This window comes from Odocoileus virginianus, chromosome 6 (genome assembly GCF_023699985.2).
Source record: "Odocoileus virginianus isolate 20LAN1187 ecotype Illinois chromosome 6, Ovbor_1.2, whole genome shotgun sequence".
NCBI lineage: Eukaryota > Metazoa > Chordata > Mammalia > Artiodactyla > Cervidae > Odocoileus > Odocoileus virginianus.
The window spans coordinates 40,519,399-40,533,970 of record NC_069679.1 but is presented as its reverse complement, the minus strand read 5'-3'; the positions used below and the strand labels follow the sequence as shown (position 1 = coordinate 40,533,970).

Below are 14,572 nucleotides of genomic sequence, written 5' to 3'. Positions count from 1 at the left end.
TCCCAGTGCACCAGGCCCGAGCACTTGTCTCATGCACCCAACCTGGGCTGGTGATCTGTTTCACTGTAGATAATATACATGTTTCAATGGATCGGGTGGAGAGGGAGGTGGGAGGGGGGACCGGGATGGGGAATACATGTAAATCCATGGCTAATTCATTTCAATGTATGACAAAAACTACTGTAATGATGTAAAGTAATTAGCCTCCAACTAATAAAAATAAATGGAAAAAAAAAAAAAAGATGAAGTGGTTTTTTTTCCCTCTCTCTACCAACCTTGATGCTGGCTTCATCCTCAGGCTGATAGCAAGTTGGATGCTGCAGCCTCAGGCAGCACACTAAGACTTAACAACAACCAGAGAAAGTCAGAGTCCCCGCATATCTTACTGGCCGGACTGGGTTGTATGCCCACACCTAAACTTGTGAGAGTGAGGGCATCAACCAAAGACCAACCATCCCTAACCACGTGGCTGTTTGAGAAAATACTTAATCAGTGAACACGTGCTCACAAGCTAAATGTTTCAGCTCGATAAGCAGTTTTTCACAAGAAAATAAGGATAGCTGGCATTTGAGTGCTCACCATATGCAAGGTGCCTTACAAACATTCTCATTTAATCCCCATCACAGTCCCCGAGGTAACTAATATTATCATCCTTGTTTCTTTCACAGATGAGGTACTTAAAGCTTAACTAACTTTAATAAGTCACACAGTTAATGAACCATCATTTTCCTCCTTACAGATTCTATATGTCTATGAATGCAGCCCAGCATTGCAGCTGGCAACAGAAAATACCCTTTATGTATCAAATCCCTTGGATCCTACCTTAAGAGTTGTCACTAGGTACTCTATGTCTTTCATGTTACAGAGCCTGGTGACTAGCTCACAGTGCAAGTCGTTCACAGCAAACCCTTAGCTGTCCTCTCCTGATGAAGCTGGGGAAGTGCAGAGCTGTCTGGCCATGCCTTGGAGTTTTACCTTTATTATCTTATCAAGCTCAAGAATCCAAATATAAAACAAGCCTCAAGATCTTATTATGATACAGCTGAGCCCTTCCCATTAAACACTCATGGCTTGTGCATTCATTTTGTATATTCCTTAACTATGTGGGAAGTCAAAAAGTATTTTATACCCCTTAAAAGCAATACACACTCATGGAACATAAGAACTTACAGGGAGAAGGTATCTGAAGCTCCATTCCTCAGCTCTCTTCCTATTCCCAAGATGATCAATTACTATGTGGTATATTTCTATAGACTCTTTTTGTGGTGGATTTATTTTTAATTTTTAATTTCCATTTATGGTAATATTCAAAGATACATAAAAGTAGAAACATAGTCAGGAAGCCAATGTTCCAATCACCCAACTTCAACCATCAACAGTGACAATGTGTTGCACTATATTTGACATCACACTATATGCAGTAATTTTTAATTATTTATTATAAAAAGAATATTTCATAAAAATGCAAACAATATGAAAGAAAAAAGTTAAAAAAAATGCTCTTCCTCTCCCAAGACCCTTAATTCCAGTGTTCAGAAATAATTTAACAGTTTCCAATGTATCAACTAGACATTTTCTATACATAAATTATGTATCTTTACAAACTTCAAAAATTTCACACATAAGAAATCATGCTACACATATTTATTAATACTTGCTTTTTCCATTTACTGTTTATCTTGGAGGCCTTCAGAAGTGAGCACCTAAGAGTGCCCTGCATTCCTCAACAGCTATGGTGTTCCATCGGAAAGCATACTTAACCCAGGAATGTGGGGAGGATGAAAGCTACTTGACTGGAAAGATATGTAGATTCTGTCTCTAGAGCCAGAGGTTTACAAAGTGGGTTGGGTACACACCAAGGTGTGTGTGAAAAGACCTATTGGAATGTGGGAAGAAATACTGTAGCTCCCATTAATCTTTTACTCATCCCTTAAAATTTTTGCTTATTTTAAAACATAGAAACATAACACTTGCATTATTTATAAATATTTCCATATTATGAATGTTTACTCAATATTTTTCAGTTTGAGATACAAGATCAACAAAGTTGGTAACCACACTCACAGAAAGCAGAGATGCATGTAAGACTGAAAGAGCAGGCTGACGGCATGACATCTGACCCTCTGTGATCCATGCTTCATCGGTGACAAGTGTAGTAGCTGTGAAGCTCCAAAGCTGTAAGAATTCCTTAGGTAAGAGAACCTGTCCCTGGCTGGGGATCTTACAAAGGTGTACACCTTCTACACAGCAATACACAACACAGAACCTAGACCCTCAGATGGAGGGGACAGAGAACAGGAGTTCCCTAGTCTGGGAGCACTCTTATAAGGCCCTTTTAGAGAGCACAATCAGAGTTAATATACAGTATTAGATGCACTTAGAAGAACCTGACTTTTTAAAAAAATCAGTCAAGAAACAAAAACTCATTTGACTTTTGCTCAGCATTTTCATTTGACCCTGGAATCCACATCCCCTCCCAACTTATTTTTTTGAATAGTTATTTTAAAACCTATGGGCCTGGTGCACTGGGAAGACTCAGAGGGATTGGGTAGAGAGGGAGGTGGGAGGGGGGATCAGGATGGGGAATACATGTAAATCCATAGCTGATTCATGTCAATGTATGACAAAACCCACTACAATATTGTAAAGTAATTAGCCTCCAACTAATAAAAATAAATGAAAAAAAAAAGTGATAATGATAATAAAAAGAAAAATCTTAATAACAAAAAAAATAAAGTAAAACCTATAGAACTAATATTTTGTGAAATTTATAGAAAAATGTTGATCTGGACGTTTGCTGCAGGAAAAGAAAATGTTTAACTTCTACCTTTTATTATGAAATAATCAGACAAAAAAATACTATTGATGATTTAGCTAAAGAAAACACTTGTCCACAAATACAAAGAAGCTAGGGCCTCCCCATTTAATTTCTAAATTGAGCTTTAGGAATCCATTTCTTGTGCCAGGAGTTATAATGCGTTGCTTATAGACTCCAAAGCTAAGCTGTGCTTTTCCCACTTGTGCAAAACATGGTGGGTATATTTTATATTCTAAAAATACAAATGTATATTAGATTTGGAAAGCAAACTCCTATCTGGGGGTGAGAGGAGGAAGAGATGCTGCCAAGGGACTTAGAATCAGACGTTAAGTTACACGTATGGGTAACGTATTATTTCATGAAATTAGCCACACTGCCTACTGTGCAAAGCACACACCCTTGATTAAAATACAAATGTTTCTTGAATACTTACTATACACAAGTTCAAGAAAGTGGAGATCAATAAAAGTCAGCGCTATAGAAGAACCGAGAGAGAAGGGCAATCCAGAAAGAGGAAACTGGATTCCCATCGGCATCAAAGTATAACAGCATGAAACAGTCAAGAAACTGCCTTGCAGTTAAATTATATCTAAAAGTAAAAGGAAGTTTGGGCTAACTTTTGCCAAAACTTCAAAATTCAGCTCAAGCATATATCCTCTGGGAAATCATCTTGGCTCACACAGGCGTCTCCTCTGAGTTTCTAGCTACACTGTATTCACAGTTTATGCACAGATACCATTGCATTATCATCGTTGGCTTTTTTCCTTTCCACTAGATTATGAGGTCCCTGAGAACTTGGATTACAGTCCCTGGGGGGCTGAGGACAAAAAGCAGCAGGTTGATAAGCGAATGGGAACTGAAGTAGCCACTGGGAATAGACGATTCTTTCAAGAGCTTGGCTTGGGTGGGGCAGGATTATACCACAATGTGATATGTGCTGTGAAATGAGAGAGAATGTGAGCGCCTGCATGTGCTCACTCAGTCGTGTCTGACTCATTACCCCATGGACTGTAGTCCACCAGGCTCCTCTGTCCACGGAATTCTCTCAGCAAGAATACTGGAGTGGGTTGCCATTTCCTACTCCAGGGGATCTTCCCAACCCAGGGATGGAACCCGCGTGTCTCCTGTGTTGGCTGGCAGGTTCTTTACCACTGTGCCACCTGGGAAGCCCGACAGAATGCCACAATGCAGCAAATAAGGACACCTCACCCAGCATGGTAGGAGGTTAGAGGTCCTGATTCTCAATTTATGGTAGTCAGGATACAGATATCAAGGTCTGCAAAGCCAAGGGCCTTTTACAACTCTCAAACTTTTGCCAACATCCTTAAGAACAGTAACCAAGTAAGACATCTGCCAAAGTACAAGCCAGCTCTTCAGTAAATGAATATGTTCTGCAAAAATGAAAAATTAAAAAAAATACACAAAGGAATCCAAATAGCTGGGTTCACATATGATAAAATCAAGAGCAAAAAATATTACCTTTCTCCAAGGAGAAACTAGCTCTCAGTGCCCAATATATAACCATTCACTATTAATAAAAACTCTGTTTGACCTACCTAATCTCTCTTCATTCTTCAGATTTGGACTCAAGCATCACTTTCTGGGGATGCATGCCATGTCCTCCCTAACTAGGTCCCATCTCCTTCCTCAATCCCATCTCTGCATGACCAGCTCTTGGACCACCAAAGCCTCCCCTCACAGCATTTATCACGGTTGATATTGACATGTATTCACATGATTATTGCTCAAATGGTGGTTCAGACAGTAAAGAATCCACCTGCAATGCAGGAGACCTGGGTTCAAGCCCTGGAGCAGGAAGAGATCCCCTGGAGAAGGAAATAGCTACCCATTGCAGTATTCTTGCCTGGGAAACCCCATGGACAGAGGAGGCTGGTGGGCTCCAGTTCATGGGGTCCCAAAGAGTTGGACATAACTGAGCACTGGGCACATGATACAGGATTAGTATCTGTCTCACCTACCAGCCTTAAGTTTCTCGAGGGCAGGGAACATTAAGTTCACTACTGATTTCCTACCATCCAGCAGAGGTGCTGGAGCAACCAAGAGCTTAACACAGATCTATCCATCCAGTGAATAACCAAGGCAACCAGTTCACACAAATCAGCATGTGCAGACCACATAAGCCAAAGAATTCTAAACATGTTCTGATAAAGTTTCAAGGGAGAAGAAAAAATGGTTAATAGGTCAATTCAGTTAATCAGAGCTGCTACTAATAGGAACTGCAAAAAAACTACGATCACAAATCCAAAATAATGAAAATCAATCATAACACTGACACTTTATAATCAAATTATTCTAATCTCTTTACACAGAAAACAACTTCAAGATACCTTTTTAAAGATATATTTCCACCTCCAGGGATGATTATCATTTTAAGGAGAAAGAGTAGAATCCAGCTTACTGTACTGAGCTACTTAACACATCCTAATATGGGACACACAGGTTAAATGTGGATAATCTGATCATACTCCCTGACATGTTTTAATAGAAAATATTTTCCTTAAATAGCTATTAAGCCCCACAAAATCTAGTGAGTAAGGAGGGATCTAATGGCCTGCTTGCTATGATTACTAAGTGACTGATAGCTTCAAGCACTCACTCTAGCAGTTGAAATCAATTAATCATTCATCATAACTGGAGCAGAATATAATTAATTATGCTTGTTTGACTGGTTCAAGTTTAATTCTACTAAAACCATTATTTAAAAAATCATTAAGAATATAGGCCATTATCATGAATTGTTGCTAAAATAAAAACAGTAATGAGCTTCTATAATAATTTAATCCACATTAAATTTTTTTTAAATTTTTATAGAAAATTTTGAATAGGAACACAGGCAGAGAAGACACTATAATGAATCCCCAAGTAGCCATCACCCAGGTTCAACAATTATCAACTCATGGTCAAAACTGTTTTCAACTTTACTCCCAGATATTACCCAATTGCAGCTCACAAATTTTTTTAAGCAAACACCATATCATTTCACTTTTAGGTATTCAATATGCATCTCTAAAAGGGCTCCTTTTCAAAATGTAACCATGATACCATTTTCACACCTAAAAATAACTGCAAAAATCCTTAAAATCACCAAATATCCAGTTAAGTTTTCCTATTTTCCCAATGGTCTCATTTTTCATTATTTCAATCAGGATCCAAATAAGTCCACAAACTGTACTGGCAGATATACTATCTGGCAGGTATAATATCTTAAATCTCTCTTAATCCATCTTTTTCTTTTTTCCTTGCAGTTCAGTTGTTGAAGAAACAGGGTCATTTGTCCTGTAGTTTTCCAGTCTGGTTTTTCTGATTAAATCTTTTGTGGTATCATTTGACATGTTCCTTTGCATGCATGCGTGCTAGGTCCCTTCAGTCATGTCTCTGTGACCCTGTGGACTGCTGCTTGCCAGGCTCCTCTGTCCATGGGATTTTTCAGGCGAGAATACTGGAGCGGGTTGCCATGCCCTCCTCCAGGGAATCTTCCTAATCCAGGATCGAACCCGAGTCTCCTGTGTCTCCTGCATTGCAGGTGGATTCTTTACCTGCTGAGCCATGGGTGTCATTTCTAGTAAAGAAGTGGTTAGATCCAGAGGCTTGATCAAGATCAGATCTGACTTTTGGCTGGATGGCTTCATAAATGGTATGTGTGTTTCCATTAGGAGGCACAAATTATTTGACCACACTTTTGTGAGGTTAGTGGTCACTACTGATCATTGTCTGGGTCCCTTAATCATTGTGGGATAAAAATGGTGATATTGTATCACTCCTCTTTATTAGCTGGAATAGTTAAGTTCCAAAGGTAACTACAGTTTTGTAAACTATCATTATTAATTCATACAGTAAAACAGTTTTAGCCAATGAAAATTTCCTCAAGATGCTTCCTGAATCTTTTCTGATAGACCTCTAGTCTGATAGACCTCCTTGCTTTCTGGTATGACAGTGCTTTTTCTCAGCTCTACATACACATTTCTTTCTCTATACCTGGAATTAGCCAGTTATTCAAGGAAGTCAGATTTCTTTGAAGACAGTGATATTTAGAGACCAAATAAGGGCACTACTTTTCACTTTCATTTGGGTTTTGTCCAAAGCTAACAAAGTCAACTAAGCAGAAGTCCTACTATTGTTTCTAATAAGTCCACATGGCTACATGCATGTGAATGTTTAACCAGAGGGCTCTCAGATTTTAATAAATTATCTATATAATATGCTAATATATGTTAATGGAAGAAGCATAACTTGGAACATATTATCTGGAAGACAGCATCATTATTTTTATCAGCCTTTAGAAAGTCTTTAACTCACTTTTAATTCCACTTTTAGGAATTTATTTCATTATGTGGCTTAGAATTTTCCTTAAAGGATTACTTAAAATAATGAACAATCTAAAAACCTCAATGTCCAAACAATAGGTTTTTAAAAATGTATAATACATCCATAGAATGAAATATTTACAGTCATTAAAATTATGTAGATACAATATCAATATATTGTTAAATAAGAAAGCTACATAGAAAAGTGTTGAAGACTATATCCCAAAATGTTTACAATATAAACTGAGCTATTCTCATGTTTCCAATGCTGGTTTAGGATTTGGCTTCCCAGGATCTGCCAAGTCAGACACTACTTCTCCAAATGCTCTCGTCTCCAAAACGCTGTTCTTGTTATCTCCAGTATTCCTTATCCTTGTTGGATATGATCTTTTCTTTCCCCCAATCACTGTGATTTTAGCAGAAATTTTAGGAAAAAACAGAGGCAGATAAGTATTTTACTCTACCCTCCATTTTTACCTAGCATTGCACTTTTTCACAAGAGAGATCAATACTCTGAAAAGCTTATCAATTATAAAACATAAATTTCTACTGAAAATAGTTCATACATGTTTGCATTTAACATACACAAATAATACAGTAGTGCAGAAAACAAGGGTTCACTTGTATCCTAAAGGTTTGTATACAGAAATGAGAATGGAAAAACTAAACTGGTAATAAACAGAAAAAGATTTGAATGGAAGTTGTTTTTAAATGAGAACATAAAACCAGAAATGCTGAAACTGAAGCTGAGTTCTGTAAGGCAAACTGATTATCCTTTTTGCTACTTAGGAAACTACAATTTCTTGCAACTTTAGTGACTTCTCTGAAGAATAACTGTCCCTGGCAGCTGCTTTAAAGCTAAATCCAAATTGCTCTCTAGTTTTTGGAGACCTTGACTCGATAAGGAACATCATTTCCTAAACCCCTGAAGACGGGCTGTCCAGTTTTATAATGGACTTACCACTCTTATACTTTCAATTAGAAATACTTAGGAAATTAAAAGCCTTCCCAAGAACAAGAACCCATAATTGCACAGCTGCCATGGACGCTAATCCCACCTTTGGAGAAATAATAATCCTTAGGTCTTAAAATGTACAGACCACAGGGACAGATATAAGAACTTGAGAGTGGTTTGCTCAGTTTGGAGAAATCTTCAGTTTTCACTAGTCTGTGAATATAACAAAAAAAAAGTACCCAAAGCACAAACTGCTGAAGACACCTCAGAAAACAAGACTGATCAGATAAAGCTGCCATTCCCAAAAAGAAGTCCTTTCCCAAACTGTATATTTTCTGACACGATAAAGGGCACTAGTCCAGAAAGTTTAATAATTTATTCTATGGCTGATTTAATCTAAACAAAATTTAAATATGTAGTTGTAAGTAAAAATAGCAAACTTGCAATCATCCAACTTAATATCGATAGTTTAATAAACATAGTTAAACATAATATATATTTTGAGGTTTCTGAATTAAAGTAAAAAGTATTGCATGTTTTTACTCACTTAACAAATACTACTTATTTAAACTGGCCTCAATATATTAAAAAAATAACTTGGGTTTGGGGTAGATTATTCTGTGCAGGGCACTATATTCTGGGCTTACAATTCTTTTTCTAGGTAAGGCTGAAATGTCAAGTCTTCTTACATGCTATGAATTTGACAAAGCAGGAAAACATGGCTCAAATTTTTAAAATACACTTACCATCAAACTCAACTTTTAAAATAAATGAAGTACTTAGCATTCAAAACTTTGGAGAATATATATAAGACCACAGTTTCCAAAATGACTCAGCTCTTCCTCTAAGACACGTTTAAGCACTCTGAATACTGATTAGAAATAATGCAAAGCAGTTGAGATTAGTTAATGTTTTTCAAATGTTCACTGTGTACAGAGAGAGATCTAATCACAAAATTTTTACATGAAGTCCTAACTAAGAATAAAGATATCTATACTGTGTGGGAAGAGGCAATTCCCTTTCTGCTTAACCATCTCTTTCATTTAGTAAGGAAAGGCTGCCTTGCGGGACGCTTCTTTTGATAGTTCTCAGAGTTCAAAGAGTATGAAACCTTCAAGTGGATTTCATCAAGTCTATTTATTAATGCATTTCAAGTTTCAAAAAACCTTACATCTTTGCACAATACTTTATTTTTTGCAATTTTTAGTAAAAATTTCCAAAGTGAACAAAAAGATACTGTATAAAACACAGTGGACATTAAACTGACAGTAGTATTATATCTCACTTGTCTTGATCCTTTTGTTTTACCACATCTTGATTTGGAGTGGAAAGAGTTCAGTGCACGTATCTCTTTTCAGAAAACATTTAACTTAGACTCAAAATAAAATAGGGCAGTTGTATACCTGCCAAAACCCTACCACAGGATAACATTTCAAGCAAAAAATGTACATGTTCAAAGTCTAGCACACTCAAGAAGTTACTAAGAACTCTGGCGGAGTAAAAGTCACCATTTTAGAAATGCAAACCCACTTCCAACCTTTGCACAGTCCAAAAACAAAGGCATTTAAATGATTTAAAAGCAATTACATACGTATCTACCTACTTGTTTGTTTAGAATTATTTATAGTCTATCTGGGGTTTCATGTACAAAATTTGTCTCTAAATCATGTACAAAAAGCTGTATTTTGAAAAAAGTCACCACATACTGTACAAGTTTACAAGGAAGAGATCCCATTATTTTCTCTAGCATTTTTGGCCTTGCTGGCTTGCGTCACATTATGAGAATGATTGTGTAAACCTTATACTCTTAAGAAAAAAAGGAAAAAAAAAGCCAAACACAAATCGTTTCAACTTTACCTAAATTTGCCTCCTATGTGAAGCCAGGAAAATCATAGCTGTTTACTTCTAATTTAACGTGATGTAGTTGGAAAACAGAAGCAATAAATATGTCACAAGCTTAAAAGTTTTTTTTGTAATGCCCCCTTCCATTCCTGCATAGCAATAAGCCTGTTAATACATTAAATGCTTTTGACTTCTTTCTTTAAAAAGCCAATTATTTACACTTGTTTAAAAAATAAATTTGGAATGGGACATTGTGCTGTTTCACCTTCATTGCTGATAAAATATCTTAGGGAAAAAAGTGTCGGAAAGCCTATCTACAATTTTAACTACTAGTTGAGCAAATCACTCCTCTTTAGTGGTTACCAATGATCATGATGATATGCTGAAAACTCTGTTCAAATATCTTGATAAAACAGACACACAGCTTTTCTTTTCCATATCAGACAAAACTCAAAACATAATTAGCATACAAATAAGAGGCTGCAAATAAAAAGAATCATTTCATTGACCTAACTGCTACCAACATGAATAAAAATTTCACCTATCAATTCAAAAATGGAATTGAATTAGAAAGTTTAAAATAAGTAAGCAGAAATCAGACATTTACATAAAGAACTAAGTCTGAAGTAGTAGTATGCTGCATATGTCCAGTTTTCACAACACTTAACTGTGTTCTTCAGTGTCGTCAATCCTGTGCTCTTAGCAGCCGTTTGATAAAACAAAACGAATATCAGAACCAACTCCATCATGAGGAAAAGGTAAGCTGATTCTCTTCTCATAACTGCCCATATAAAGCATGACAGAATCCTGGACCACTGAATACCACCATTCTCTGTTATCCTGAGTATGTCAATTAACAGTAATTTTTCATTAAGAGCGGAAAAAATTTTATAATACAAAGAAACATCCATATTGCAATTTCTGTTTACAATTGCACACAGAAGTACAGTGTACGTAAGAAATAACATGTCTGCATATAACAAGGTATGTACATTGGCAAGTGATGTCTCCAATGTTGAGGTGGTAGAGCCTCCTAGCCTTGATTGGCAGTTGAAAAAAATATATATATTTAAATTTGTGATAAAAGTTTATCGAGAGCCAAGTTTGCCTGCAAGTGAAGAAAATGCAGCAACGAAGAACAGGGAACACGGGGCACATAATAATATTCTAAGACTTTGTGCCATTAGGTTAAAAATATCTGTCTATAAGAAAATGGGGTTCCTTTTTTTTTCACATCCCACCCCCAAATTGGAATTTTCAGGCTTTAAAATTTAAGTAATTCCACCTGATCTGAGGACATGATCTCTTGCCATTTTTTTTCTTCTACTGTTATTTGTGAGGGTTGCATTTGGGGATGATGATTTAACAGGTTTCTCTTTGGAGTGAAGTTTTCCCATTGTAGGCACTAGGAAGAACCAAGGCAAAAGCTGAGTTAACGTCTCATGTGTCCCATCTGATAACTCTCCCGGGGCCTCTGACGCTGGGGCTGTTGAATGGGCTGGGGAGGTCTTCTCCTCTTTAAAGTGCCTGTGGGTCACAAACAAAAGCAAAAGAGGTTTATCACCAGAGTTTCAATCTTTTAAAGACAAAGTTGCCATTTCAATAAATGGACAGACCAGCTCTGTCCAAAACAAATACAGTATGAGCCGCATACATAATTTTCTATTTTCTGGTAGCCATAATGAAAAAAATAAAAGAGAGCCAGGTAAAATAATTTCAATAATGTTTTGAATTCATTAACCCAATATAGCCAAAATATTAAAAATTATTAATAAAATATTTCATCTTAAAAATACTAATTCTTCAGAGTTTGGTAGGCATTTTATATTTATAATACATCTCAACTTAGACTAGCCACATTACAAGTGCTAAACAGCTACAACTATCAGATTAGTAAGGATTCTGAGGACAGACTCCATGAGGAAGAAACTGCTGGGTATCTTTGAGCAAATGACTTAACCTCTCTGAAGCTCAGATGACTAGTCTGTAAAACAGACAATTAACTAACTCATATAGTCTGTTGTGAGGATTATATGATAATTCATGTAAAAGTGCTCAACATCTTTTGTGAGGGTTCAATAAACAGCAGTTAAGAGCTGGCCATTTTCTTAAAATGAAATTAAGTTAAAGAACTTTCCTTGAATGAGAATAATGTAGTCTCATTCAATAAAATGAACTGGTAGTGTAGTTAAAAAGTGTCATGTGGCCCTTGGAAATCCCTAAGAAACTAACAAAAGTTCCTGACTCCTAAAGCAGTCATTTTGAAAAGCTATGACATCGAAATCAAATTTCCTCTGCTTACCTCCAAGATATTATCCCAGCATGACTACTGTAAGTCTCTTACCTTAAGATAGGGAAATACAGGAGAACAACTGAGGGAAAATTATAAGAAAGCCCTAGTTTTAAACAACTTTATGTAGGGCAGTGGATTTGGCCTGAGGCAAGAGGCTTCAAAAGGCGAAGTTGAGTGGGAGGCAGGAGAGGGAACCCTGGGATGGTGCCTGCCCTTGAACACACAAAAACAGAGTCCAAGGGTCCTGAAGAAAAGAAGGGACACCCAGCCTGGGGAGGAGGAGGGAGAAATAGGCGGGGCCTAAATAATTTGTTAAGTGGATTTCTTACCCTTCTCCAAATCCATGAAATGAAATGAAAAGTCACTCAGTCATGTTCAACTCTTTGCGATCACATGGACTATACAGTCCATGGAATTCTCCAGGCCAGAATACTGGCGTGGGTAGCCTTTCCCTTCTCCAGGGTCTCTCATCTAAAGATCATTCCCATCTCTCATCTCCTCCCAGCCCTGGCTCCCTGAGAGGTAAAGGTGGAGATAAAATCTTAGGAGTTGTTTTCAGAGATGGAGAATAACTACAGTTGTTTGGTAACTGAAGCCTCTACCCTAAGACTCTCCCACAGACTGGAATCTGTATGCCCCCACAAGAGAAACCTGTATTTTTCCCTAGGGAAAATAAGTTTATGTGCCAGAATATACTTCAGAAGCATGAATACAAAACCCATAACTGAAGCATAGCTGTTGGAAAGACCAATTGTTTAAAAGTGGCAAAAACCACTACAATATTGTAAAGTAATTAGCCTCCAACTAATAAAAATAAATGGAAAAAAAAAGAAAAAAAAAGTGGTCTATCATAATAAAACCAAAAAGGGAAGATTTTACTATTTTTTTTAAAAAAAGGATATATTAGCATTAAATCAGCAGCCATAAGCTAGACTGGGTTGATTGGAAAAAAAAAACAAAAACACACTTAAAAATCAACTAAATAATCCATCTTAGTAACCCCATTCTCAAGGAGAAAGTACTATAAATCAACTACTAAAGACTCCTTTATAATTCAGTTCTACTTGTGAATGGTTCTGAGTAATAAAAATATATACCTTAAAAAAAAAAATATATATATATATATATATACACCTTGCTCAAATTGTCTTACCTGGAAGAGGTTTAGGAGGAGGCAACTTTGGATTACTACTTGGAGTATGTACACTGCATATCTTAATAAAACCAGCCATTAACATGATCAGGGCAATTCCCATAAGTAATACTGCCCACCAATAAGCCTAGAAATAAAAAGATATTTTCCAATGAAAAAACTATAAAATATTTTAGAATAGTCTGTACTATATAAAATATATAATAGGATATATTACATTTGAATTTTTAAACAACATTTGTTCACTGGGTGTTGATAGCTATCACATAAAAGCATATATATATTAATTTCTTTAAATGTAAAAAAGTGCAGAGGAGGAAAGAAAAATCACCCGTAATTTCACTTCCTAGAGGAAACTACTCAATCTTATTTTCATTTCAGTTTCTTTTTCTGTATAACTATGCTTGTTATACACACAGAAAACTCATGTGCAAAACTGGGCTCATCCCACACATGGTTTATATTGTATTTTCCCATGTTACTAAATATTTTCTGATTTAAATATTTCCTTCCTTTCTTTTGCCTGTTACTCTTATAGACTTTGCTTTTTATACTCTCCAGTGACTTAGAAGATATATAGCTTGCTTTAAAGTCTACTAGATTTTTAAAATATTCTTTAACCTATCAATTTTTCTAATCATCAAAGCTAAGACTGAAACTCTATCTTTTCTGAGGGCCCTCTTTCCTGTTTCTCTATTTCATTAGGAACTCTAGTCTTAGGCTACCATTATTAAATTATTTTTATACAATCTATCTTAGTTTTCATTATATATATATATATAATATCTATTACATATATATTCATTTATTTAAAGGTCAACTGCCTTCTTTAACATGAAAAGTGGAAGGATACACACATGCTAGAAGCAGGCAAAGTTTACCTCTAAGAAGGTACTGAAGTTTCACTTCCAACTTAAATCATATTAGATCAATTAGCCAAACAAAAAAACTTCAAAAATTACTGGCATAATTTATAGAAAAATTATGCTGCCATTCTTAATAAATCCTAAATCTATTTTGCAATTCAAAATATTCAAAATTTGTCTTAAGACAGCATATAATAAACACCATACAAAATATTAACAATTAGAAAACTATGAACCTTATATTATTAAAATGCATACATAGTTACTGTTAATTTTGCCAATAAAACTCACATTTAAGAAGAGTTACTATGATCCAGGGC

At 36.0% G+C, this 14,572-nt stretch overlaps 2 protein-coding genes across 3 annotated transcripts in view; one reads left to right on the top strand and one right to left on the bottom strand.

Moving 5' to 3' along the window:
• LIPC (lipase C, hepatic type) overlaps positions 1-13,344 on the top strand; it is a 180,273-nt gene extending 166,929 nt beyond the window's left edge. Inside the window, exon 10 of the mRNA XM_070469226.1 lies at positions 13,331-13,344. The gene's annotated coding sequence lies outside the window, so the exon portion shown is untranslated. The remainder of the gene's footprint in view (positions 1-13,330) is intronic.
• Positions 9,217-14,572, bottom strand: part of ADAM10 (ADAM metallopeptidase domain 10) — a 140,137-nt gene continuing 134,781 nt past the window's right edge. For both annotated transcript variants that reach the window (XM_020882515.2, XM_070469225.1), the window contains exons 15-16: positions 13,387-13,513; positions 9,217-11,467 (exon numbers count right to left, since the gene is read on the bottom strand). In XM_020882515.2, coding sequence (XP_020738174.1) covers positions 11,373-11,467; positions 13,387-13,513 — 222 coding nt within the window. In that variant the 3' untranslated portion in view covers positions 9,217-11,372. The remainder of the gene's footprint in view (positions 11,468-13,386; positions 13,514-14,572) is intronic.